Raw genomic sequence first — 26542 nt, 5'->3', positions numbered from 1 at the left:
TCATCATCTACCTTAATGTGGAGGGCTTTATCTTATAACAATCCTTTGCCTTTGCAGGTTGCCTCCCCTTTGTCTTTCACTTTACCCAGCTGCTAGCCTGTCCATCACTTGCATCTAGATCAGTGCTAAGACAGTTAAACGCATAGAAAGGGACAAACAATATAGCAACTGCAGTCTCACCACAACCACGCGCGCTACAACTAAACTGCTGCATCAGATCGCTTATATCCCAGGTAATTAGGATGTCCTATTAGTATACCCGCTTAATTCTAGAGATATCTATACCTATCCTAAGCGCAGTTGTACAGACAACAATCCAGATAGAGGCATTAGCGCCTTTAAAATTTTAATATATCTCCCGCTAGTCCGCGTCTGCAACCCAACTAGTATACGCCTGGACTACCTTCTTGGCATCTGCCATGGAGTAGTGTCCATCCGACACAAGACAAGATTGGAGGAGCCCTGTAAGGTTAGCAATATAGGTGCGACTGTTAATAAACACGCACGTCTTTAGGATAAGCTTTGGGTCGCCAGGAGAACTAGCAGTACTAAACCCACAATCAACAATACGCAAGAGCTAAGCATACGTGCTCTTACTGCGATCATTAATTAGAATAATGGCGTACGCAATCTCAGGGCGATCTACGCACGTCCTAATTACCTCTAGGCTGCCTATCAGATTATTACCCATCCCTGGACCCTCTGGCCTAAAGCCACTAAAACAGCGTACCGCCTCTTCTGTCTGCTTGTCAAACGTAGCAGTACAAGCAAAGAACATCGCGTTAGGAGACAAACACTGCTAGAGCTTGTAGAACTGCAAATACTCTTTCTAGAAATCTTTCTACTGTCATATAACATAGCACTTGTCTAATGCTACTAACCTAACCTAAGCATAGAATATAGTGTTAGTGAACAGCTGTTAGAACGCTGGCAATGCAGCCTACTCTAGACCTAGTAAAATATAAGTGTATAGAAGCTGCCAGATCTTCTAGAATATTTTTAGGTTAGCATCCTTTATTTGTTTAGTAACTAGACACAGACGCGCTTTAGGATACTGGTAGATTGCTTTAAACTGCTTATCTTCTAGCTTTAACAGTAGTATAATCTAGAGCGTAATGTTGCCTGTAAACACAGAATACGCATGCAAAACAATGCTCTTTCTAAAGCTAGTGTAGGCTACAAGAATTGTATCCCTAAGGCTATACACAAGCTAACAGACAGCGCGCACCTGCTGCTTGTGTGGCTCCCTACTGCCTAACAACTTCTGCATGGCCTAAGTAAGCAATAGCGTTTAATACTAGACGTTACACTCTGTAGAACACTTATATACTAAATCCCGCAGGGCATCAGCACTTAGAGTATGACAGGCTTTAACACAAGAAAGCATTACGCTAGCTAGTCTGTATACTTAATTCAGCGCTGCATAGTCCTTATCTAGCACTAAATAAGTGGTCTCTCCTAAGCAGACAGCTAGAAGACTTGGCGCAAGCCGTACTCATGCTGGCCTCCTACCTAAACCCCGATTCCCTGCGCGCCAACCTGGCCCTCTAGTCCGCATGGTAGCTACTACAGCAAATAATCAGCAGTACGCATTAAAAGGTGCGTAAACAAACACATAGACAATATGTAGGAAGATACTTACAATATTTAGTGTCTAAACTGCTTACTGCGCAAGCGTTAGTACTGTTTCGCCCACCGCAATAGAACTATACGCACAGGACAAAATTAGCAGATCTAGAAGCTAGAGGTAGTTTGCAATAGCAAAGACAAATAGCGCCTAAAATATAAGTGCCTTGCAATACATAGGCGTGGATAATAAGAGGGGGGGGGGGTTTAAAGTAACGCGTGAAATTAGTCGTAGAAAAGGTCGCGTCACGCGCGCGGATAGATTTAAATTGCCCTAGACATTGTTAGATCCTATTTAAAATATGCTTATAATGTTCTTACTAGAGTTTCGCGCGTTGTATCAACTTTTAGAGTCTGTGTATAATATACCTATTGTACTATCTAAAATCGCGTCTTCATCCTTAAGCAGTTGAAATCAGTCGTGTACACAAAAAATCACCAAAGTCCCTCAGACAGCTGATGAGAGAAAACGTTAGTTGCAGGGGTTTGAAACCACTAACCCTGGGTTATACTCCGTTAGGAGTAGCAGTATGCATGGTGGTATGTGCGTTGTCGGTTCTCTCATCAGCCGGCTGAGCTAGCTGAGATAACACCTTCGCATATGCTTGCAACAACGGCGTTCTGCCAGTGCCACTCAACCCGCTTGCCAAAGCGCAGGCTTCGATTTCCAGGGCCACCCAACTCTATCTTATCTTATACCCCTCCTATCTCATTGTGTTCCCCTTCAACGAGCTGAGCCTAGCTCTCGGCTGCTGCTTGGCCTAGGAATCAGCGATAGTGGGCTCGAGAAGCACAAGGACGTGGTGGGCTTGATCAGGTCTTTCGTTCGGCCAGCGGAGAGAACAATGGTGAACTTCGGCGCTCGAGGGTGACGTGATGGTATGTCTCCACGTTACAAATGTAGGTATCGTTGGCGCGTTAAACCACATCTCAAAGTTCTAGGATAGCTGTGTCAAAGCTGGTTTCAAGGCTGACTAAACTAGTGCCATGTCGGCTAGTCCGAGCACTGCTCCCAATCCTGAGCCGGATTCAACAATATTCCAAGTGCTTGTGCAATCCACACAGCCACATATATTACAGTAAATCACTCGCGGATGTATGAGGTGAGACGTGCAGGGTCACTTCGCATTAGCCAGGATCGATGGTGATCGCTTCCGCCAGAGGGACCAATTGTAACGGCACAGGCAAGACAACGGGTCCGAATGCGGTGTGAATCCACTCAGAGGCATATGGGAGTGCGTGGGGACTCAGAAACCTGGGAATTCCATTAACACCTATAGGCCTTGTACGGAAGGATATCAGAAAACTATCGAGCTAGTCAAGGGGAGAGGTGCGACTAAATACTTAGGGGGCCAGGGCAGAGTCGGAGCAGATACGAGGAGCCTTCGGATATCGGTTCGTCGGGCAACCCGAGATGGAACGGTTCATGCAAATCGTTACACCAATCAACATGGCGACCCTGCATAAAGTTGCGTCCTGCAGCGCATACGCTGATGATGACTTCCTAGCGCTAGGGGGAGGTTCTAAGGCTTAGACAAGGCTATTCTACAAAAATTTAGAGCAATAAAGGCTTAACGTTGGCGTTGTGGGGAGGGGAATCTGTCACGCTATAAAAGAAGTGTAACGAGGTAGGCACGGTCAACCACGTGACCTTCTCTCGCTTATAGAGGTTAGGCTAGACGAGAGGCAACCGCTAGTGCTAGTGCTAGCCCTAGCATTATCTATATATATATTATACTATGCGAGAATACTTAAGCTAAGTGTTCTCGTGCGTACCTTTTGGTACAGTCGCCTACCAAAAGTCATTGGCCACTTTAGCGAGAGGTCTGGGCCACCCCACAATGGTCAGATTTTAATTAAATGTAACTTAATCAAATTACCACCTTTTTTAATAGTTACAAAAGCAAATAAAACCTCTTGTAAAGAGCTATCTAAATTATCTGTTAATACAATATAGCAATTCCACCTCTACAGCGTGAGCGCTAGCAAAATCTCACGTCATCTTAGCATTCCTAAGTCGACAGTTACATACAACATCTGCCGGCTGCGCAAGCAGCCCCTGCCTACCTATACAAAAGCTCTGTGTACAGGCTAACCTTTAAAGCTTAACAAACGCGCTAAGAGGCATTTAATTTGCTAGGCAGTAAATAATCCCTTTACTACGCTCTAAACTATTACAACACTATTAAAGACCTACTGCTGCATTTATACTAGTACTGCAAGGAGATACCTTACAAAACATAAGTACTACGCCTTCTGCCTGCGTCGCAAGCCTTAGTTGTTAGCTATATATAAAGAAAAGTAACTCTAATTTGCTTAAACTTATTAATATAACAAGGCAAAAAACGTAGCTTGCGTAGCCTTTTATAATAAAGCAACATTTAAAGTTAGATTAGACACTACACCTCTATATGTACGTTAGCAGCATAGAAAAGCATATAAGAGTTAGTACCTAAAGCCTACCTTTAAGTCTAGAAGAACTACAGTCTCTATATTTAGTGTAATCTCTCTTAATTTTAAATTAGAGCTGTTTATTAACAAGGAAGGTAAGCGCAATAATGCTAGCAAATACTGCTAGATTTTACATAATGTTAGTATCCCATTTTATTAGCAGCTTACAGAGGAACGCGGTATTAGCATATAAATGCAGGATGGAGCACCTATTCACACTACAAAGGCTACCTAAAAGTATATAGATAACTATAGCATAATACAGATAGATTAGCCTCTACAAAGTCCTAATTTAAACTTAATTAAGAACCTTTAGCAGATTATAAAGCTCTACATCTTAAAGCAACAAGAATATATTACTACTTGCAAGCAGATAGTAGATATCCTTAAAAAGAAGTAGGCAAAAATTACACTAGCTAATTATAGGAAGTGTATCCTTAGTTTGTTAAAGCGCATAAAGGAAGTTGTCTAAAACAAAGGTAGATTAACTTACTATTAACTAAGCACAGCACTAAAAGACAGGCCTGTATATAAGCTTTGTATAGAAATAAAAATCTTTAAATTTAGTTAACAATTAACTAAGTAACCTCCTTCCCCAATAGGTTGACTATACCCCTGCAGAGCTCGGATTGCTAGGTGGCTAATGACTTTTGGTAGGCGACTGTACAGTAGGGAAAGTCGTATAGTATCGATTTTGCAGGCAGGGCGCTGTGAGAGCACTGTGAAGCAGGAAGCATGAAGCGCAGAAAGGGGTAAAGGATAGTATTGATAGACGAATCCTTGAGGAGACTCAGGGGTTCGTGAGAGGATATTCGTGAGAGGATATATATATATATATGTGCTGGGGCACGTGACGGGACGTCATGTGCCAAAGGCCGGGCCGAGGGCTCTCCGGGGAGTCCGAGGCATGTCCAAGTTAACCGTGACAGGCGCCTACCTCATTACAAGAAGGTGCTGTATAAATTAAGCCTGGAGGCAACAATACAAACATAGTTTCTAGGGAAGAGCGGATTATAGATGTCTAGAATTAGCTATAGCAGATTATTTTCTAGTCTAGCCTAAACCTCTATAAGTGAGAGAAGGCCACGTGGTTGACCGTGCCTACCTCGTTACATGTCTCGCACATAGGTAATAGGGTGTCTCGCTACGCAGGGATGCACGTTAGAGTCGACTCTATAAACACTTGGCCTGCCAAGAGTTTCACGTGATGATGACGAAGGTGGCGCGCTGAATGACCGCCAAGGCTGAGCTGAAGTGGGTCGCCGTGGTTCTCTGCTCGCATATAAACAGGTCCTTGTATAGACACGACCGCTGGATGCTGTTCCATTAGTTACACTGAATTCGATTTCGCTACTAGCTCCCACCACCCGGGCTTCTGTATATCAAACCCCTGCAAAAAAACCCCGCCTAGAAGGTCAAAGCACTGCGTTGATGGATTTCCAGAGAGCCACGATGCCCAGACCAACTCAGTCAGCCGTTCTGATAGCAGAAAACGATCCTGAGGTGATCGGTGAACCTGAGGTAAGCATGTGAAGCTCTTCCTTCCTGGTCCATCAATAAGCTTGAAACCGAACTGACCAACCTTGAGGGCGAACGATTGACCAATATGGGCTCCGATCCTACAACTGACCAGCTCCTCCTCATCCCACATACCTCCAATCAGCCACTTGTATCCCGCTCTTCCGACCTTGGCACAATGCCCGTCCTTAATCACAACTGTACGTAGGCCGTTCAAAGCTCCTCCGAGTTGTTCTAAGTCCTGGCAGTGCAACAGAACGACTACTATTATACGGAGGGAGGGTTTCCAAGTGCACGTAATATTAATGAACAAAATGGACATAGATTCAATAACGCCAGAGGAGGAGATGAAGGTTACTGGAAATCTTTCAGGGCAGAGAATGGTCAAGTCCAGCAAAACGGTATGACATTTGAATATTCGATTGGCGGAGACAGTGGCACATGGGTGGACAATACCACAGGCGCGAACGGCGCTCAGAGGAATGGACATTCGTACTATCATTCTTCTGGTGGAAACGATGGTGAGTGGGAGGCCTGCAAGGCTGACGGAGGCCGTCAGCACAATGGCTCTGAGTTCTACGACTCTTCGGGTGGAAATCGCGGTACCTGGAGAAACAATGAAGCATCGGGGAATGCCCGTCAGCTTAATGGTCATGTCTTCTCAAACAAAAGCAAGGGTGGGAATAATAGCAGGTGGGTTGGAGGGACGGGCTGAGGGACATTCTAGGCGTTACGAAGTTCGGATGGAGCGAAATCCTCGGGCAAAGTATGGGCGATGAGTTAGGTGTAGTACCCCAAGATAGGGCTCAATGGGAAACCTATTACAACAGCCTTGGCCACATGTTGAATGCTAATAATTAAGGCGGCCAGAAAGATTAGTTTTATCTGTTGTCATGATAGAATTGGACATGAAAGACAACAGGTCTTCTTGAATTTACTTAAAAAAGTTTGCCGCAGATGCGCCATCCATATTTCCTGTAACCACCCACGCTTTACCCGTTGCATTGATTTTCTCGTAAGTGTGCTTCGCACCTCCCTGCACGTTGCCCAAATCACCCATGAGAAACTTCGACTCCTCTGATGCTGTCATATATTTGTATGTATGCCCTGTCACATTTGTTGTTTCTTTGAACACCGCCATACAAGCTCGGTAGCAGTGCTTGAGGGCCGTGTTCCGCTGTTCGATTGCCTGCAACACTCTCGACTCTTGCGCTTCCGCGAGCTTGCGCTGATCGTCTGCTATTATCGACTTGTGGCCTGTAGCACTGGAATCAAGGAATGTTTGCAGGCCTATTTGGAGGCCTTGCATTTGGCCTGTGAGGCGAGCAGTTAAGTCCTCAATTTTCGTTTCGAGGTTTCTGGTGGCATCGAGGTTTTCGGAAGAAGTTTTGCTTTGCAGCATGGTTAGGTTTCATGCAATTTGGAGTGGGGGCTAATCTCACAAGGTGCAGAACTCGAGGGCGATAGCAAGCGTTGATTTGTAGCTTCCCAATAGTGCTTGAAATGCTCTAATATCCTTGTCATGAAACTGCAACATGAACCTATCCCTCAAACTTGTGTTGCCGTCCTTGGAGTGACGCGTAAGTCCATTGACCTTGCCACTGAAGTCATCGCAAGCTGAACGGCACGCTTGGAGGGCGGGCTCTATCTCGCGTAGGTTCGATATCTGCGCATTAGAGAAAGCTGCATCAGTGGCTTTCTTTCCGACTTCCTGTTGCAAGGAATGGATAGTTTTGCAGAGCGTTTCAACGTCGGTTTTCAAGTATACGAAGACTTCCGGAGCATCGCGAATGCTGGAAATGGTTTCGTGCAGTGCCTTGGCGCTGGAATATGCTAGCGTAGCAATCGCGATGATACTGGAAGTGACGCTTAGAGGGTCTGCCATGGGATAGATGCTCTGCAAAGTAGCAATAGGTATAACAAAACTAAGGTACTGTAGAGCGCATTAGATACCCCAGGCCCGTCGCCCCACCAACTAGACTGACGTGTCAGCGAGGTGGATCATCCGCCTTGGCAGTTCGCTAAGCCAATCCTCTCTGGGCATCGACTGAGCTGCTGTTTGGTGTGACAGGAGGGGCGTGGCAGGTCATGCAGCCATGCTTCCAGATCTACGCTTCTTGATCCACGCTTCCAGATTCCCGCTCCCAGATCCCCGCTTCAAGGTCCCCGTTATCCCACCCCTACTCCATTGAGAGGAAGGATGATGCATATTCTATGCATCGGGCGCTTCTTCGCAAGGGCAGGGCAAGTACAAACAAATGACTAGGGAAAATTATTGCATATATTTGTATACTACATACATCGATCCGCTGAAGCTTGAAACACGTGCCAACACTTATCCTCATGGATTCCTCGCAGTTTTCTCGTAGAGCCGACTTATACTTCGCTTTTCTAAATCCATTTAGAATCTCAAGGGTCCCTAGGACAAAGTCCCCCGACATTTCATCTATATAAGAATAGAAAGTTAGCATCCTCAGTAACGGACGATCCAAGTTCCCTACGCTACACTCCTCCACCTCCTCCACCACCTCTGTGAGCCGAGGGAGGTTATCCGATCCTTTGTCTTCGGTTGTCTCACAACTCCATCCAAGCCATTGAGTCATTCCCAAAATCTAGGCCTGCGAAAGGGGCGAAGTGACCGTAAACCCATGGTTGGAATATCTGGCACTCTTAACTTATCTACGACATGAAACTCGCAGACCCCGTAGCTCCGTGTGAACCTCTCTAGCGTCAACGGCATGTCATCTTCCAATAAAGGCTTTCCGTCATAGATAAGTATGGTGTTGGTATGGTGATTGGCTTCTTCAGCGTATCGGCGCTTAACATCCTGAACAAGAATATCTCTACCAGTATCAAAATGTAGGTCTGTAGCGACTCCAGATTTATCCTTAATCCTCACCAAGCAAATGCGAGGTCCACTCCACGCGCCTGGTTCGTAACCATCTGGCCGGAACGAAACACAAATGAGTGTCGAATCATGTAACACTTTATGTCTTTCCAGTGTTGCGCTGGTTTTGTTGAGGACCCGACCGCAGTATACAAGCTGAAAGTTGGCATTAGGAAGCTCAATTCTTTTCCGTACCTCATCTTTGATGGTCAGGATCGTATCGACAGGCGATACACGGAGGGTAATGGAGTTCCTAATGGAAGGAATGCCTTTGATGAAGACTTGAGTGCACTTCCTTAAAGCCAGATGTGTCCTTGCGGTGATAAATGTCTGTTCGGTTCCAAAGTAAAGAGATTCAAGATATGTGCTGACTTGCATGCTCGGCGGAGGTTGCAGGGTAGTCTTCGAGAAGAGTGAACCATCATCATCAAAATAGCGTCGCAGGGTAAGTCCGCGATCTTCGCTCACGATAGCACGATCAATGCATGTGTGAGGTTGGGATGGTGGAATCCGCGCAGCCTTTTCGTCTTCGAGGAGCTGTAAGACAATCTTCAACTCTGCACGATACTCTGCTATTGCATTCATCGCCCAATTATTCTGGTAGCTGACGGCGCATTAGACTACTGTAGTCTATTGAATAATACGCGGATAACTCACTAGCTTGCCATGGATATTGCCAAATTTAATGTCATCTTATTAGACATCAAAACGCGCCGAAGAGTCTCCACTTCGTTACTCGTTGAATCGCCTCGCGACGGTTCTTTCCCGGTCTTCCCAGTCTTTCCAGTCTTTGTCGGGCTATCATCATCAGGTTTTAGTGTCTGAATTCGTGTTGTGAGGTCCGCAAACACAGACAAATTTGAGTCGACAACGCTGGACAGATTGTCCAATAGTGCAGCCCAAACAATACTTTCTTTAGAGCCCTCGTCGTTCAAAAGCGCTCCGATTGTGCCTAAGATGGCGTGCAAATCTTCGAGATCGCGTGAAATGAGATTGATGTCACAAGGGACGTTTTTTGCACTACCAATCAGTTCATAAAGCGCTTTGCAAGCCGTCTCGGCCTCATTCATCACTTTGGACAAGCCGGCGGCCTCTTTCGCAATGTCGTCAGGAAGTACTAGATGGCCGTATAAGTGTCGTTGCTCTGAAATTGAGGTTTCACATAGTTACTTACTAAAATTATATATATCTCCATTCAAAACCCTAGCGTTTCCGCTAATATTCTGGTCATGGATGTGATGTCCTGCCCCGAGGGGAAAACGAGATGATGTAGCTGTTACCTCCTGAGAAGGGCCCTGCATCTGGGCATCGTCGGCACGATTTCCTGCCGCAGAACGCATATCTGATGCCGCCGCAACTTCCGCGAGAAGGTGAATTTGTTCGACAAGGCTCGATAGGTGTCACTGTATCGTCATTCCAAGCACTTTTCTCCATCCTCGGAGGTAGCCTTGGCCACTTGCTCAATACGAGATCTGCCTTGGCACACATGCATGTGGCGCCCTCCAGCTGAAGCCTTCCAGTGCACGAAACTTTTAGATCAAAGATTTTCAGCTCATGTTCCATCGCATCAGTACCTCGCGCGAGAGTATCTACCACATTATGGACTGCGTAGTCACTGCTAATCACTCAAAATCCCCTATCGGCCATGCGTTCCCATCGTCTGTTCGCTGGATAGGCTGAGCCACCAACTCGTCAAGGAACGGACCTGTATTCTGACCCTTTTGTCTTTCGAAACGCTTTGTACCTGGTGACCAAAGAGGTAGTCAGCCAAGGAGTCCCAGCCAAAGCCGTAGCAGAATTAAAATTCTCCAGACCTACACATCCCACCTGATAGATATTCCTTTGGTGAAGAAAGAAGGGACCTAAGGAGAGTAAGGCTGGAAGCGAGGTTGCAGGACCGGTGAAGGGCAGGCAGGGCCTAACAGACGCTGCCTAGAGAGAGAATGATGTCATGTAGATCTTACAGAATTTGCTAAAGGACCATTTGTTGATAAAGTCAGCGCATTAAATCGAGCAGGAGTTGTACTGCATTAGGAAAAAAAAAAAGGGATTTTTTCTTAGAGCAAGCCCAGGACATCTGGAGCTGGGCTGTCTTGTGCAAGGGAGGACGGCTCCCAAGATGCGGGCCATAGCGAGCCAAGAACGATCTGCAGCGCCATGTCCGATCGCATCGGCCTCGGAAGCGTTCAAACTCCCAGCCAGCCACAAGATATCGCCGGTCAGCCACCGCACTGGGGTTTTGATCGCTCTCTGCCTTCTCAAGCTCCTTTGACTTGTTTTTCACACTATTACTTTTTTGTCCGTAACTAGAGGGCAAGAAGACACGCAATTCCACATGGTCAACCACCGGCGTGGGAAAATGGCGAGCTGTATTGCCCTCCGAAGTTTCAACATTATCTGCACCTAGGTCATACAAATTGGAGAGAAATGACGTGCCTCCTAGGTCAATGGGTGAACCAATCTACAAATTTAGGATTTGTCGCACGTTATGCTGCATCCATGCGACTGACTAGTCTCTCATTTAGACTAGCTCGTTTTTGTTACCGCGTATTCATCTCGGAACTGTCCCGAGCTCCTCAGGCCTTACACTACCGCTCAATTCACCTAGTTATCGCTACCTAATTGACATCTCCTCTATCCTCCATCTACCTTTGCTTTCGTTATGTTGTCCACCCGTAGTACCTAGGTCATGACCGTTCAGAAAGCTGTATATTTTCTTCCAGCGGTTTCTAGCTTCAACGCTCACTAACCCATCCTGGTACAAGATGAGAACTTAGAGGTCTTGAAGATCGATAAGCGTTGTAGTCTCATCGGCGTTGCCAAACCCAGCATTGGCATTGATTCCACCGCTTATAATGCCAAATTCCGCCTCTATATGCGTAGCAAATTTCAAGATCGCGGCAACTTCTAGTTCGTTTTGCGGCTTAACGAAGCATGCAAATGGGAGCCAGCATGTATCAGGCCTTCCAAGGAGTAGGTATATGTTAACTGTATGCTCTTCATTGTATACGCACGGTTGTCTACTAATTGTTCTCTCTATCATACTCCGTGTCAGAACCGAAGGTGCTTGTGTGAAGATTGGGGCGTAATACTAGCTGTTTGAGATGCGTGCCTACTCGTAGGCTGGACTTGTGCTTGCAAGACTAACAATCTATGCACCAACTAAGTTGGGATGATTCCTACCCAGAATATCTTCCATGATATAGAGGAGGTAACTGTTTACAAGGTGGTAAGCCTGACTTTCTTGCATTTCTACATTGATATTCCGTGTGTATGCTTGTAATTTGTTCCTTTTTGGATGGGGAAATGGACAAAGAATTTTGCTACAAGATCTATATCAGAATTTGTTTTGGCGGCATTATACCACATTGGGTGAAATTAGGCCATAGCTTGTGAGTTGGGTGTTCAGCTATCTAGGTATACCTATCATTGACCTGATGTTTGGTAGCTCCTATCGTTAGTCACTCGTTCTATTGATAGTACAATCCAACAATATTTACTATAGTAGGTTACCACACAACGCGGGTTGTAGTGATACAGTCAACTCTCGATGGCGCGATACAATTCTGGAACAAGGATTATATTGTTATCAGAGTTGTTAACAATCAATCCAATCAATCCACCTGACGGTGGATTGATTAATTGATAACTTTACGTCTGCGGATTAATTAGACAGATTAATAAGCTCTAGGCAGATTAATTAGACAGATTAGATTAATAATATATATAAATAGTAAATTAACCCTTTACATAATTAATCTCTATTAAATTTAAAGTTACTAATGTTAAACAACGTTGCTAGCTGGCTTAGTAAGTGGCTTAGAGGGATAATAGGCCTTGTAGAAATTAGTTTTTAAGGCTTAAGGCCTAATCTCTTCTAGCTTTTAAGACTCTGTAGAGCTAATAGTAGATCTAGCTTTATACATAGTCTCTGTACTTTAAGTAAGTCTCTAAGCTCTAAGAAGGTCCTCTTACAGTTAGCTGCTACTACTAGGATACTTAGTATGTTAAAGGCAAAGCTTAATAGAGTAGGATAGTGCTTACTCTTAGTTACTTAGTACTTTAATAGATTTTTAGCTAATAAGTTGCTTTTATCTAGAAAGAGCTTCTTAACTTAGTAATTAAACTTATTGTTATTATATTAGGTAGTCTCTGCTACTTGCTAGTAGGCAGCTTTTATAAAATTAGCGTAACTAGCTCTGTAAGATGTCTAGGGCTTTTTTAGGGGGGGCATTAGATCTAGGGGGGTGACGTGCGTAGAGTCCTTATAGGCTTTCTAGAGTAGCTAAAACCCCTAGTAGGCTTTGTCTAACCACCCCTACTAAGGGTAGTTACTATACAAGGCGCTGTTGTAGTTCTTAGGGACTAGCTATGCACTATTAAAGTAATCCTTATAAGCTAAGTGTAACTAGGCTATAATATAATACGCTAGAGACTTAGCTAGCTTAGCGTAATACATTAAAAGCTTTAATAAAGCTACTATGTAATTAATTAAAACATAGTCCTTTAAAGTGTTAGAATTATTAAAATTAACATTAGCAAGTTACTTTTTTATATTCTTAATAGTATTAACTAGCTAGTTAAACATTAAGAGAACTTTTTATATAGCTCTAAACATACTTAACCTACCTCTTTCTTTAAAGAAGGATGTTACTTCCTTAAAGAGTAGCAGTAGCTATATGTACTCTGTAATTGTTACCTAGTCTTTTGTTGTTAGTCCTTTTTTTTAGATAAAAAAACATAGCTTTTTGTAAGAGACATTATTGCAACACCTAGCTAGCTTTTAATTATACTTATTAATTTTATATATAATGTAGTCTCTAAAAGAGTTGCAGAGCTTAATAGCTTTTTTAAAAGATAAGTAATAAAAGTTCTACTAAGTCTTAATAGGCTTAATAACCTTTTAAAGCATTATAAGCTCTCTAAAGTCTTAATACTTAAGCTAGTAGTGTTAAAGAAGTTAATAGGCTTAAAGCGTACATATTAATACTAAAACATTATATAAAACTTTAAGAAGGCCTCTCTTACACTACTTCTCTATAAACTTCTTCTTACTAGGGATATTAGCATTAGAGTTTTAAAAGGTGTTATAGTCTTTGCTAAATAGTAATTTCTAGGCCTCTAGGTTAATAATATAGCATAAGTAACATAGTTATTAGTGCTGTAAGTTAAAGCTATACAAGGCAGCTAAAGCTTTAACAGTAGTGTTATTATTAGTAGCATTATTAAGAATAAAGTAACTAAGTGTATTCTTAGTAATTTAAAAAGCTTTTAACATATTATTAATAACTAAGGTAATATTATTACTTATATAGAAGCCTATTAAGCTTAGAAGCCTAAGGACGTAGTCCTAGAGGACCCTAGCAGCGTTAATATAGTGTATGTATATACCTGTAATAGCTATCTTGCTGCTAGTTAACATTTAATTATTAAATAAGATATGTATTAGAGATTGCAACGCCTTTAGGTAATTAATTATAGTAGGCATGTAGGCAACGTACTTAGCAATTATACAGTTGCGCAAGCTCTGCTAGCTAGCCTAGAGATATCTATTAGCTAGCAGGTTAGTAGCTTATATTATAGCCTAGAAGTTTAAAGTCTTAATTACACATAAAGCTTAATTATCTGTAATAACTTAATTAAGCACTGCATATTAAAACACGTCTTTATTAAAGAAGTCTACTATTATATTTATAACGCCCTAAGACACCTAAAGGCCTTGCGCTTATAACTAGGCTATTATTATAAGTTAACTAGGCAGGATCTTAGGGCTAGTTTTAACGCCTGTTTTTTTAAGCTAGTGCCCTAGTATATCCTGCCCTAGATGCTAGGCAATAGCTAACATTAACATGCTGGCCTAATAGACTCTGCTAATTGTACAGCAGCAGTAGCAGTACTTGCAGAGCTAGTAGAGTGTTTGTAAGGGGCTGTAATACACCTAATAACTATACTACTACACCTAGCTCTCTAACTTGCGCTTAGGTTTAAATAGGGGCTTATAATAAGTAAAAATGCGCGTCTATATAATACCCTTATAAGCTACATTTAAATTAATAGCTAGCAGGCCTAGGGTAGGAGTAGGCGTAGGTGTTAGGTTGCTGTATACGTTAGTATTAGTATTAGCATCTATTACAACATTACTTACAGGCTTTATGTTAGTGCTCTATAAGTTAACCTAACTAACGCAGTGTTTAAAGGCCTAAAAAAAGTTATAGTTTATGCCTCTAATAAAGATTTAAGCATTGTAAAGATAGATATTTAATAGTAAGGGTAGTAAAGATAGCTGCAGTATATAATAGAGACACTTATAGTGTTAAGGTTTAAGGAGTTAAGAAATTACGCTAGTCTTACTTAGTAGGCTAATAAAAGCTCTAGATTTAGTCCCTAGAAACTTAACACTATAGACAGTATTACTAAGTATCTATCCTATAAGCAATAGTATAAAAATAGTATTTTATTAATCTGTCTAATTAATCTGTTAGATTTAGATTAATTAATTAATAAAACAGCTAGGCCTAGATTAATTGTAAACAGATTAAATAATTAAGCTGTCTAATTAATCTAGATTAATAGGATTAATTATTAACAACTCTAATTATTATATTGCAATATTGTTACAGCAAGAGGGTTACGTAATCTAACTATCTAGAGTGCTCTAGACAAACTGCTTAGACTTTTAAGCCTTTGCTTTAGTATATAGCTGCTAGAGCGCTCTGATCTGCTAGGGAGTTGTTAAATTTGTATGCTCTTAATATAAGAGTAGTAATTTAAGAGCCTGCTCTGCCTATGTAGGGGTAAGTATTTATATAAAAGGCCTTTTATTATCTAATTTGTCTTTAACTAGCTGCTAGCTATATATTATAATTACATTTACTACATTAAAGTTAAATTAAGTAGGCTTATAATTTTTATTAATAAGATTTAGGAAGTTTTTAAGGCTTATAGTGTTCTAAATCCTGCCTATGTGCTGCACCTACTAGTAGAGCTCCTTTAGCTCCTGCTAAGACTACTTCTTTAAATTAGGCAGGTAAATTAGTTCTTATAAAGGCTAGATCTTAGCTTAGCAGAAGTAGTAATAAATTATATTACTCTAAAAGTTATTATACTAGGCTTAAGAGGCCTAGCGTAAGGCATAGTAAAGGTTAACTTAAGTTGCTAGATCTACACTACGCTTATAGCTAGCAACTATATAGCGTATTTATTACTTTTTATATAAGCGCTTAAACTAACTAATTACACCTTAATTAAGTAGCTAGTAGACGCTAGTTAAGTTAGCAGGTAGCTATTAAATGCAAATATTTAGTAAAGGTAGTTTAAAATTAACGCTAAGAATATAAGCGCTGTAGTTGTCTATTAGCAGTAGAATAGACCTAGTCTCTCTTATCTACTAATAAAAAGCCTATAGCTAATCTATTATAATAGTATATATTATCTACGCCTTAGGATTTAATAACTATTAAATGCTAAGAGCTTTAAAGTTAATAGATTATAAAGTATATAGTCTAGCTACTTTCCTAATAGCTTAAAAAGTAAAGCGCTTACTGCTAGTAAAGTTATAGTAGTATATAATTAATATTTAGTTTTTATCCTTCTTTTTACTAAGTTAAGCTTTAGTAAAAAGCTCTAATAATAGCGCTTACTGCTAATATAGGCCTGTTTTGTCTATATTAAATATATCTTACTCTGTGTATTCTCTACATAGTGTTCTAATAGCCCTTATCTCCTCTTTAGCCCTAGCTAGCACTAACATAGCCTTACCTTAGTATTAATAAAGCTTAATATTATGCTGTTACTTAAAGTTAGTAAGCTAGCCTAAGCTAAACTCTAGTATAAAGAGGTTAGCATAATTAGGTATTTACAGCTAGATAGCCTTTACTTTCTTAATAAAAATATTGCTAGGGACGTTACTGCTAGAGCTCTTAAGGTGCTGCTGCTAGTTAAAAAGAACAGCTTTAAAAATAAGCTACTGTGCCTGTTGTTAATGTGTGCAGGTAGTAGCAGAGCTACTGTTAAGGTAGCTATATTACTCTAAAAGAGACTCTAATACTGTTAACTAACAGATGCAATAGTTGTACTCTTGCTTAAACTACTTAATTGCATTAAGCTGCCTTTAGCTAGGACCCTAACATTAATACTATTAACATAGAGCCTGTTGCTGCTTATTAGTAATTGCCACACATAGCATTTTATCTCTTAATATAACAATAATCTAGCTAGAAGCTTGCAATATAGTAGGTATTGCAAAATAGAATATTTTAGTGGGAAATTAATTTAGGTTTGAGAAATGTATTGCTATATCAAAATATCGTTTAATCGCGCATCGCGCCATCGAGAGTTGACTGTAGTAAAATCTTTACCCATTCAATACCTTGCTGGAATTACAAAGCATGTTAACAAGTTGCAAATTCTCTCCTAAATCTCCTGCCTCAAGGCTAGCAACAAGAAGACAGAGGCAGACATTCATTTGCCCGCACAGGAACAATTTACTGCCACTCAAGCGATGTCTGCGTCCGATCCCATGAAGAAGATCTGACTACAGGTGAATAAGGGAGACTTCGGAGAGTGCGAGGAACACATCTTCACTACCGAGACTGGGGAGAAGCTTAACAACCAAAGCTGCTACTCCTGGTAGGCTACTAGATCTGTTGTGCTATGTAATGGTGAAGGTCAAAGTGAAGGAGAGAGTGCTGAGATCGGATCAGGCGGCTCCGACCGGGGTCGCTTATTAAGAGTCTCTTATCGATAGCGTTCTAATCGGCCCGAAACCCCCCCGATTGCTGCCTGGACACTTCACAATTTCACCACAAGAGCTCTCGTCCGTTTGAGACAGAGATACTCTTCTTTCAGATCATGGATCTTGATCAGTTACTGAACCATACCCCCTTACCCCCCTTGCTTGGTCTCCCACGGGAGATTCGCGACCTGATCTATGGTGAGCTCCTGGAGCATGGCTCCGTTTCCATTGCAAGCGGAGTCACTGCTACGCCCGCCATAGACAATGGCACCAAGACACCGAATCTTGGCCAATCAATCCGAGAGGAGAATCCTGTTCGGCATCCGTTTCGTTCCCGTAGCACATGGACACAGTGCCTGAGAGATTTTTCGCTAGCCTCCGATCAGGTTGATCTATTTTCGATCGAAGACACCTACCTCTGCACAGTTGATTCCCAGACAGTTGATATATTTCTGACGTATCAACTGGCCCCCATCGACCATGATGCGCTGGTGTCGAACTCGCCTCGTCTCAACCTGCAAATTATGCACGTTTGCAGGCAAACCTACAATGAGGCTCGTGAGATCTTCTATGGCAAGAATATCTTCAAATTCAGAAGCGACTTTCGGATCCCTACAGCACTTCACTTCCTCAAAGACAGATCCCCCGAATCTCTTGCTTGTATCCATTCTCTAGAGCTTGGTGTATTGGAAGATAATGGACTCGATGATCGAAAAGATCATTATCCACTTCGCTGCGAGCCTGGAGGTTTGAAGCTACGGATGGCCTCTGACTATTATCCAAAGCTTTGCGCCATGCTCGGTTCTCCTTCCATGCATCTGCGTAGACTCAGGCTTGTTGTTGAAACACACTCCATGTTCCCTCCGCTGCTTACTGGTTTTGGCGCCATTGAACCTGCTCTAGCATTTGAGAAGGCGTGGCCCGTTCCTCCTCCAGTGTGGCTGGGCCCTTTACTCGACACGAAGAACCTAGATAGTATAGTGCTATACTGGTTTTCATCACGGCCGTTGATACGGAGATTTGCGACTGCCGCGACAGAAATACGAAATCAAATGTTGAAGCCCTTGACGGCCTACGAAACGGTTAAGTCGAAAACTTTTGAACGCACTGCGATTATGTTCCGCGTCAGAATGTTTTGGCCAGACTCACGGTATGGGGCAGAATTAGAAGGTTACAGAGACTCTTCAGTACAATATAACAAAGATGTTGAAGATACGGAGTGGCAGGATCGCGATAGTCGACCTGAGCAAATTGAGGAGGACCAGAGACTGGATGAGTTGATGGAAACAATTGTTCCTAACCAAAAGGAGAATGGAGATTGTATGCAGGGGTTTGGGCAGGGAACTGTATGCTTCTGTGAGCTGAATGCGCTCTAATGCTAGCAAAGACTAGCACGCCAGGGTGTCGTCGAACCCCCTTGCGCGGGAGGAAAGAAGATCCTCTTGCGGCTAGATGTCGATTTAGAATTTGCAGGGTCAGACGATCATTGCAATCGTCCAGGCGAACAATGAAATCTAGTCTGCACTTCGAGCCAACCAATGCCACTTACTTTGGACGCCACTACTTCAGCCGTCGTGTCCTTCAACCTCAGCGATCTCATTATTTTCTTGCTCTAGTGTAGTTAAATATTTGTCAAGGACAACAGGTCTGTCTATGTATATACGCTTAACGTAAGCACAACTCCCATGCTATCTTTCTGTCTTACTTGCTGATGTTAAACCAGTAGGGATGTGTCAAGTATCACTCCCACCAATCATCTCCACATTCCCGTGCTTTCGCACTTTTGCGAGAGCCGGACGGACGAAAAAGAAGCGTTAGCCCTTATCTCTACCTGTATTGAATTTATTCCCTGTTATTGTCAGGGAATTGAAGTTCACTCGAGGATGAGATGGAAAATTCAAGTCACCACGATTTCAAGCCCTGAAGGTATGTATGCGGGATGCTTTTATTCAACACAGCCTCTCCATGTTCATCAAACCTATTTTGCTACCCATGTTTTCATTGGCTCGGCTCCTATACCGCAACGTCTAAGAATGGATTAGTCCTTGATTTGATTTGCTCACCCTCTGACTGGACGCCTAGCATCATACATCTCTAGTTTCTGCCGGCATCTTCGAGACTAAGCATTCAAGATTCCAGGAGGAGTAGCCGCTAGTTCTTCCCTTAGAACCTCTCGACCAGCTCTCGGGCTACTTTCATTGGGAGACTGTGAGTCGGCACCCGTGAGCCAATTTATCCCCGCCCACCATTAGCTGATAGGAGGGATCGTGGTTAAAGGCATATTTGGCTTTCCCGGCATCGACCGCTAGTGGCGCGTTGCTATTACCAACGAATCTAGCGGTTGTCAATGCTGTTAGTTGGTTGCGCAGATAAAAACACCATGTCGTTGGTGGAAGCTGCGCCAGTTTGGAGAACTACAACCCAAATGTTGGACTAAATTCGCAAAAGTGAGACGTCTCATCTCTCCTCACTCTTACCTAGTGCTCACTTGTGATCTAGGCCCAAACCATTTCCCCACTACCATATGCACGTCGGGCCCGCGCTTGTCCTAGAGATATATTAAGACCGTCTTACCACCTCCGTGGGATCTGGCCCGGCTTTTATTTCAACCTTCCCTGTATCCTCCACCCTCCATTTGCCGGCAGCCTTCGAAGATGGCCTCCTCTGGTAGCATCATGAATATTGTCCGATCAACGCCGTGGGACGAGCTCATCCGCAACAAATCTCTCGCCGTTGTTCTCGGCCTCGTTTCCCATGTCCTTCTCATGCAAGGTGAACCCGACCATCAAGGACATATTATTTTCTCAGTGTGGATGGTCGCCTTCGGTATCGCAACGGTGACTGAGTATGCAACGGATAGTCGCGTCAATGGCATCTTCCAAGCCCTCGCAGTATCTGGGTTGACCGCCACTGTGTATTTCGCGGCATTGCTCACAAGCATACTCCTCTATCGAGGGTTGTTTCACAGACTACGGAAGGTGCAGCGAACCAGATGCCTTCTACAAACTCCACTAACAATTCTAGTTCCCTGGGCCCTTCCTTGCCCGCTTTTCTAAATTCTACAGCCTTAGTCTCGTCCTCCCCGACTGCCAGTACTATTTCCAGGTCGAGAAGTTGCACGAGAAATACGGCGACATTGTGCGCACAGGTCCCCGAGAACTTAGCATCGCAAACGCAGACGCTATTTCATTGATCCACGGCCCAACGAGTCGATGCACCAAAGGTTCCTGGTACGATAATTCGAAGGCCATTGAGGGCTCCTCGCTGCATACAACGCGCGACAAACGAGACCACAAGGAACGCCGCAAGATCTGGGAGCGAGCATTTAACGCCAAATCCCTACGCGAGTACGAACCCAGGCTAAACCGGCATGGCCGGGCACTAATAGAAAGGCTGAGGGAGCATGCCGCCGAACCCGCACTCCGAATCTCGAACTGGATCAATTTCTACAGCTTTGACATCATGGGCGATGTGGGATTTAGCCGCAGTTTTGGAATGATGGAGAAGGGGAAAGAAGATATATTGATCGAGCAATTGCACAAGAGTATGGCACCCGTCAGTTTACTTACCCATGTCTACTGGCCAATGAGCTTGTTGATGCGGACGGTTGGTGTCGAAGACATTATGGTATTCATGAGATGGACGAGTCAAGTTCTGAGGGAGAGGAAGAAGGTTTAGCACCAAAGCCACTTAGTACTTGCGGCAGTTCCGCTAACAATATCGAAAGACTCAACCCAAAGAGAATGATGTTTTCGGATGGCTTATCGACCCTAATGACGAAGATATACCGCTGCACCTCAACGCGGACACTCGTCTGCTTGTCGTGGCTGGAAGGTATGTGCATGCGCTCCCCTTTATCCATCTCTTCGCCTGGATTCACACTGACGGACGTTCATAGTGATACCACGGCTGCAACTCTAACCTGGCTTTTCTACGAGCTGTGCAAGAACCTAGATGTACAAAAAAGGCTCCGAAAAGTTGTCGACGACCTCGCAGGCGAGAAGGCTTTCCTCGAAGTCGAAGATGTAGCAAATTGTCCACATCTAGAAGGCGTCATCAATGAAGCTTTAAGACTTCATCCTGCTGTAAGAATTTCTCCTCGCTTTCAACATTTGCTTATCCCTCCTTCTTTCATCACGAATGTGCATATCTCAGAATCTCGATTCCAAGCCCTCTGTCACTAACACTGCCCAGGTCCCCAGCGGCGTCCAACGGGAAACCCCCCCTGAGGGCCTCGTCCTACCCAACCACGTTCATATTCCCGGCAACACCCTTGTCTGGATGCCCATGCACACACTCCAACGCAATCCCGCCTACTTTCCTGATCCGCTAAAATTCATGCCTGAACGCTGGACCGACGAAGCTTCTTCTACCCACCTGCTCGACAAACGCGCATTCATGCCGTTTATTACAGGGCCGTATAACTGTATTGGCCAGAAGCTGGCCATGATGGAGATGAAGAGTGTGACCGCGAATCTGGTGCGTGCGTTTGAGATGAGGTTTGCGGATGGCGAGAACGGGGAGAGCGTGGAGCAGGATACGAAGGATGTGTTTACGTTGAATGTCGGGAAGTTAGATGTAAAGCTGACACTGAGGAGTGCTTGAAGAGGGAATGAATTAGCCTCAGGAAGGATTGTGGAGTGGGTGTATTGTATCCAGTGGAGCAGAGCATGGAATGAGTCAGTTTGTGGATTTCTTGATAGTATAGATGGGTGTTGGTTGTGCCGATCCTTGTAGGGATAATTTTTATCTGGACTTCACCCCTCTCCTAAATTCTAAATATTTCCCTTCCGATTTGAACACCGCCGGCTCAAAGCCTTCTTATTTTATATCTGTACACACCATTTTTTTTAAACTATTTCCTTCAGACTGGGCATGACCAAAAGCCTAGCTACCAGCTGCACCTAACTTTTGTCCTTTCCTATAGTATCTTCGTATTTCATTTCATATATTCATTCAAAGCATTCTACCTAAGCTACCATCTTGTATTGCATGGCTTTCGCCTTTTCCATCCATCCCTTGCCTAATCTACTCCAGTTTCCCAAATACAGACGAAGAGCAAGAATTCATGGTCCGACCACTCGCTAACTGACAAGGTGCTACATACACAAATAGTAAGCAGCTCACTATGGAAGAACGAAAGGCTGAGACGGCGAGATACATAAATGCGCATTCTCCGAGGTAGACCTAACCGAAAAATACGTACGTCGAAAGACCGAGATACCGAGACCCGGATACTAGCAGGGTCAATTTTCTCATCACCATGAGAGGCTAAGTTAAGACGGAGAAAAGGTAGGGGCGGTAATGGGGCATAAAGATTACTTCCTAGCTGAGGCTGGGTGGAAAGATATACGTAGGGCACCAGCCTTATATGCAATAGGGAAGCTGCTTTGACTTCTATACTTCAACCGGAGTCATATTTGCCAGCAACGCTTCAGCATGCGGGAGCAGAAACATTCAGAAGCCAATCAGCAGTCTATTTACGGTATAGCGATCGCACCCTATACGAGAAGCAAACCCAAATGCATTCTCAATTCCCGGAGACCAAACTCACTTAGACCAGGAATACCCCCCTTAACCCTCTTCCTCTTTGACATTCCCCTCTTACCTCAATCTTTACCCTGGGCTTTATTTCATCTCATCGCCGTTCATATTCATTTACGCCCCTATCAGCCTATCATAAAGCACCTGTTTCGTCGTCAGATCTGTCTGTACCCTTCTCTTGGCAGCCACATGTTCCTTATTCCTCCGCATTTCTTAGTAATCTCTACACCCTCTTTTATCTGAAAGTATATATGTAGTAATTTTCTATCATCTGCTTCCGTCTATGGCAACGGCTGCGCGGGGTCTAGTTTGTCTTTTAGTGTCGCGGTCTGTTGGCACAGCCCCTTTCGAGTCGTAGTAGCTTTTGCGTTTTCTTAGGAGGTGGCTTAGTTTTGTCTCTCTCCTGCTATCCTCACCACCTCGGCGAAAATGGCGGGGCTGGTGGGAAGTCTAGGTATGTGGAAGTTTCAATGGTGGGTGAATGTGGCGTGTCGGAGAAGCACTTGCTGGGGTACTTCTGGAGTATTCTGGCTTGAGATGATGTACTTCCATGTAAGAAGGTTAGCGTTTGGTTCCAGGATATTTGGCGGAGCATGTTTTGGATTAGGGATATGTTTTCGTAAGGGTTGAACATGGGGGTTGTGATTTTGGGACGATGAGAGTGGAACAGCGGTTTGTAAGAGTATCAGTGCTCGTTGCAACGATGGCGGGAGTTGAATTAGGGTCGGCGGTGGAAGAGCCTTGAGACTACACTGAAGGACTGGTGTTGAAGCTGCGGGAGTTGATTATGTGGGTGGAAGATTGTTCGGTTGGTACTTTAGTGGGGCTGCAAGAATGAGGTCTAACGAGATTTTATCCCGCCCCGCTGCGTCGTTGGAGGCCATAATGTTGGGGTTGAAAGATGATGAAAAGGATGGAGAGGAGGAGGTAGGAATGAGAGGATATATACGTATGACTGGGGGATTGATGTTGAAAGTTTGGATATGAAGATGGTGGATGAACGGAGCATAGAGAAAATATGAGATCTTTTGATGCGAAGGACTGGAACATAAGATAAAAGTAACTGAGCGAATTCCAAACCTAAATTTCGAAACCCCCTAGCCAGTTATGCGTTCAGATCATCTCCCATCGCGTTAAATTCCTAAATTCCAGTGTCATTGAGTCTAAGGAAACACTTGCGCCAGATACCATACCATCCCAAATCATCTCGCCATGTAGGAGCTATTTACGACCTCCAATCATCTAATTCTAACTCTAGTGTCGCCGTGTCTGCTCCCCTGCCTCCCGAACAACCCCTCTCATCAAGACCCTCTGCTGGTTGGCCATTCCCCTTGAGGTCTCTGCCACTGACCCGGCGGTGCTGGTCCCTTATCCTTCCCCTTTACAGCCTCTCCTCCCCTGCCCGCCGCCAGCAGCTGCGGATCAATCAGCTGGCCCCCAGGTACCGGCCACGGATGCGGCATTCTTGGAATTTGGAAAGGCGCCGTGATCTGGTGATTCCCTGACACAACATTTTGACGCTGTGGAGGCTGGTAATGGTGGAAGGCTGTCTGGTGTCGTTGAGGTTGAAAGGCGGGGGGATAGGCGGGGGGAAGTGGAGTGGTCTGACGTTGCTGCTGATGCGGCTGCTGTTGATGCTGTTGTGGGTGTTGGAATGCTGATGGGTATTGCGGTGCCTGGGTGTACGGGTATGTAGGGGGCGAAGAGGGTTGAGTAGAGGCTGAGGGTGGGGAGGTAGTCCATGGTTGGTGTTGCTGCTGTTGTTGGGAGGGATGCTGGGGATGTGGGTTGGGGTTTGCCATAGTAATATGGCTGACTCTGGTGCGAGGTCTGCTCCTTTACGCTTCGTCTCTTCGTTGCTCGCAGGGTCTAGAGCTGTTCGGTTATCGAGAAATCTGGAAGCTTTATGTTGGATAGGGCTGAAGGGAGGGAGACCTCGAGAAGGTAGGATAAAGTGGGGAATTGACGGTAGTCCTGGGGGACACTGAACAAGCACAAGAGCAGTATTCCCTCGTTTTTTGCAGTCTCCTGGGATAAGAGACTTGGTGTTGAATTTGCAAGGTTTGCCGAAGTGACGCAACAACTGTTGATAGAATATGGTTCAGAGGTAACGACGCCGATATGAAGAGTGAATGGATGCTTTTGCACCTCAGTGCAGGGCCTGAATCAAGCCCAAAGATGAGATTTGCGTGGAGCAACGAGAAAAGCCGTCGTCGTCGTTGTGGGTAAGGATATGAGTCGGTTGCGAATATCGAATATCCTGAGGACGTCACGATAAAGATATATGGTCGGCACCAATCCAAGGAGTACCCCTCCAAATACAACCCCTCCAAGCCCAGAACCAACTTTCACTCCTCCGATTCCTACACCAAACCCTTCTGTACCTAGCAGCTCTCCAAGTCACTCCGACATACCACCACCTTTCCACACTCGTCCTAATCCGTCTCCAATTACCCCAAAAGGCTGCCTTGCGCCTCGGCCTCAATGCGGCAACTAGCCCCTACGCTCCGCGCGCTTATATCGCATGATTCCCGATTTTGCGTCGCCAAATTCCCGCATTTGGTTTAAAGTGAGACATTCGTGGCTAGTGCGTATGGATGCGGTTTAGCGGGCAATGACTGGGGGCCATGACAAGGCACATTCGACGTCCGAGTGATAACTAGATCGCTCATGCCGACGGGATTTGACGTGCATGCGGCTCTTGCGGAGGATTGAAATATGTGAAACGGATCCTGGGGATAGATAGGATGAGTACGGTGATGAGTGAGGATGAGGCTGAGGTAGCCGCATGTTCGTATGCATGTTCGTTTGCCATTTTAGACAAGCCGGTCGGTCGGACGAAGCCACGTCACACGGCATATCGTTTCGAGTCGGCGCAGGAATAACTTTCAAGCCGCTGGATCTCTAGTACGCTCTCCTGATTTCCAATCTGCTATTACCAGGGTTTGGAGATATTTGGCAAAGTGGAGAAACATCTTAAGACGTTGGTTTAAGTTCCGCCGACGCCATGGTTAAATCCCCGTGGTGCATGACCGCACAGACCCTGCTGAGTCAATTTTCACTTCTCCGCTGGGTCCCAGTGGATCAATTCGACAAAGACAAAGTCGTCGAGGTCGAAGGCCCAAGCCATCATCAGGAATTATGTCTTCGAGGGGTAAGAGTCTGCGAGCTGCAGTAGTTCGCGCCCCTCGTTCGTTTCATGTTTCCGAGCACACCCGCACAAGTCTCTACTAAGGTTGCTGTTTCTCTGTTTCCATTGTTTTCTTTCTTGTTTAATCATCTACCTAAAAGGCCTCTTCAGTAACATAAATTCCCATCAAATTTCTCTCTCCTTGATGCTAGCAAGGCACCACCCTCCAGTTCAGCCAACTAAACAGCTGCGATAAGGCCATAACGCTCGTATTTCCGGAGGAGCAAGACGTACCCACACTAGACGTCTTCACGCACATCCCTTCACGCAATATATCTTAGCTAATGCGCCACCTCTTCGTGTAACCAACCTCCACCAACTCTCAATTCAAGCGCCGACTCCCGCATTCACTTTAGACTTTGCATCTGCACCGGCCATAAGCATGCGATTGGGTTGCTCGGTAAACTGAAACAGAATTGTCACGTCACTTGATCGCATTGTCTTAGTCTGGAGTGGGAGTGGGGGTGGAGGATGTACAGCATGTCTCTGAATGCACTCAAAGAGGATTAGAAGGCCGTGGTTGACACTCCGGTCATACCACACCTCATGTGCTGCCCATCAAGCACTTCCGGCCCCAGTCAGCAATCTCCTT

The 26542-nt window shown here is 44.4% G+C and overlaps 8 protein-coding genes across 8 annotated transcripts; 5 read left to right on the top strand and 3 right to left on the bottom strand.

The window, feature by feature from the left end:
• Nucleotides 1-1556: 1556 nt before the first annotated feature.
• BDR25DRAFT_359482 (uncharacterized protein) lies at nucleotides 1557-3093 on the top strand (the record flags this gene model as incomplete). Its single annotated transcript, XM_033696090.1, has 9 exons — nucleotides 1557-1599; nucleotides 2033-2154; nucleotides 2195-2253; nucleotides 2279-2494; nucleotides 2563-2615; nucleotides 2650-2729; nucleotides 2759-2833; nucleotides 2878-2956; nucleotides 2999-3093. The coding sequence occupies 9 exons, from the start codon at nucleotides 1557-1559 to the stop codon at nucleotides 3091-3093; spliced, it is 822 nt and encodes a 273-aa protein (XP_033543431.1).
• Nucleotides 3094-5376: 2283 nt separating this feature from the next.
• BDR25DRAFT_306084 (uncharacterized protein) lies at nucleotides 5377-6464 on the top strand. The gene is made up of 3 exons (XM_033690550.1): nucleotides 5377-5598; nucleotides 5666-5795; nucleotides 5844-6464. Exons 2-3 carry the CDS (start codon nucleotides 5684-5686, stop codon nucleotides 6308-6310), a joined length of 579 nt encoding a protein of 192 aa, XP_033543430.1. The 5' UTR covers nucleotides 5377-5598; nucleotides 5666-5683; the 3' UTR covers nucleotides 6311-6464.
• A 65-nt stretch (nucleotides 6465-6529) lies between these two features.
• BDR25DRAFT_327960 (uncharacterized protein) lies at nucleotides 6530-7132 on the bottom strand (the record flags this gene model as incomplete). The annotated part of the gene is made up of 2 exons (XM_033692357.1): nucleotides 6530-6986; nucleotides 7038-7132. 2 exons carry the CDS (start codon nucleotides 7130-7132, stop codon nucleotides 6530-6532), a joined length of 552 nt encoding a protein of 183 aa, XP_033543429.1.
• A 770-nt stretch (nucleotides 7133-7902) lies between these two features.
• BDR25DRAFT_76436 (uncharacterized protein) lies at nucleotides 7903-9996 on the bottom strand. Its single transcript, XM_033699005.1, has 3 exons — nucleotides 9657-9996; nucleotides 9140-9599; nucleotides 7903-9086 (listed from the first exon to the last, which is right to left on the bottom strand). The coding sequence occupies exons 1-3, from the start codon at nucleotides 9820-9822 to the stop codon at nucleotides 8195-8197; spliced, it is 1518 nt and encodes a 505-aa protein (XP_033543428.1). The 5' UTR covers nucleotides 9823-9996; the 3' UTR covers nucleotides 7903-8194.
• A 913-nt stretch (nucleotides 9997-10909) lies between these two features.
• On the top strand, nucleotides 10910-12109 carry BDR25DRAFT_359480 (uncharacterized protein; the record flags this gene model as incomplete). The annotated part of the gene is made up of 10 exons (XM_033696089.1): nucleotides 10910-10960; nucleotides 11008-11141; nucleotides 11184-11240; nucleotides 11280-11455; nucleotides 11538-11551; nucleotides 11605-11613; nucleotides 11670-11753; nucleotides 11799-11854; nucleotides 11892-11938; nucleotides 12015-12109. 10 exons carry the CDS (start codon nucleotides 10910-10912, stop codon nucleotides 12107-12109), a joined length of 723 nt encoding a protein of 240 aa, XP_033543427.1.
• A 5188-nt stretch (nucleotides 12110-17297) lies between these two features.
• Nucleotides 17298-18793, top strand: BDR25DRAFT_306083 (uncharacterized protein). The gene has a single exon (XM_033690549.1). It carries the CDS (start codon nucleotides 17333-17335, stop codon nucleotides 18590-18592), a length of 1260 nt encoding a protein of 419 aa, XP_033543426.1. The 5' UTR covers nucleotides 17298-17332; the 3' UTR covers nucleotides 18593-18793.
• A 1098-nt stretch (nucleotides 18794-19891) lies between these two features.
• On the top strand, nucleotides 19892-21821 carry BDR25DRAFT_293520 (cytochrome P450; the record flags this gene model as incomplete). The annotated part of the gene is made up of 5 exons (XM_033688723.1): nucleotides 19892-20194; nucleotides 20241-20888; nucleotides 20944-21050; nucleotides 21115-21301; nucleotides 21411-21821. The coding sequence occupies 5 exons, from the start codon at nucleotides 19892-19894 to the stop codon at nucleotides 21819-21821; spliced, it is 1656 nt and encodes a 551-aa protein (XP_033543425.1).
• Nucleotides 21822-24061: 2240 nt separating this feature from the next.
• BDR25DRAFT_317582 (uncharacterized protein) lies at nucleotides 24062-24562 on the bottom strand (the record flags this gene model as incomplete). Its single annotated transcript, XM_033691681.1, has 1 exon — nucleotides 24062-24562. The coding sequence occupies one exon, from the start codon at nucleotides 24560-24562 to the stop codon at nucleotides 24062-24064; it is 501 nt and encodes a 166-aa protein (XP_033543424.1).
• Nucleotides 24563-26542: the final 1980 nt, after the last annotated feature.

This window comes from Lindgomyces ingoldianus (assembly GCF_010093535.1).
Source record: "Lindgomyces ingoldianus strain ATCC 200398 unplaced genomic scaffold BDR25scaffold_33, whole genome shotgun sequence".
Lineage (NCBI taxonomy): Eukaryota > Fungi > Ascomycota > Dothideomycetes > Pleosporales > Lindgomycetaceae > Lindgomyces > Lindgomyces ingoldianus.
Note: the sequence above shows the minus strand (reverse complement) of the source record. Positions and strands in the feature narration are given on the sequence as shown.

Coding starts and splice junctions, on each gene's coding strand:
- BDR25DRAFT_306084 (XM_033690550.1), top strand. CDS start 5,684: ATGGGCTCCGATCCTACAACTGACCAGCTCCTCCTCATCCCACATACC. Junction 5,796..5,843: donor GCCCGTCCTTAATCACAACT/GTACGTAGGCCG, acceptor AAGTCCTGGCAG/TGCAACAGAACGACTACTAT.
- BDR25DRAFT_76436 (XM_033699005.1), bottom strand. CDS start 9,822: ATGCGTTCTGCGGCAGGAAATCGTGCCGACGATGCCCAGATGCAGGGC. Junction 9,600..9,656: donor TGGAGATATATATAATTTTA/GTAAGTAACTAT, acceptor ACGGCCATCTAG/TACTTCCTGACGACATTGCG. Junction 9,087..9,139: donor GCAATATCCATGGCAAGCTA/GTGAGTTATCCG, acceptor ATGCGCCGTCAG/CTACCAGAATAATTGGGCGA.
- BDR25DRAFT_306083 (XM_033690549.1), top strand. CDS start 17,333: ATGGATCTTGATCAGTTACTGAACCATACCCCCTTACCCCCCTTGCTT.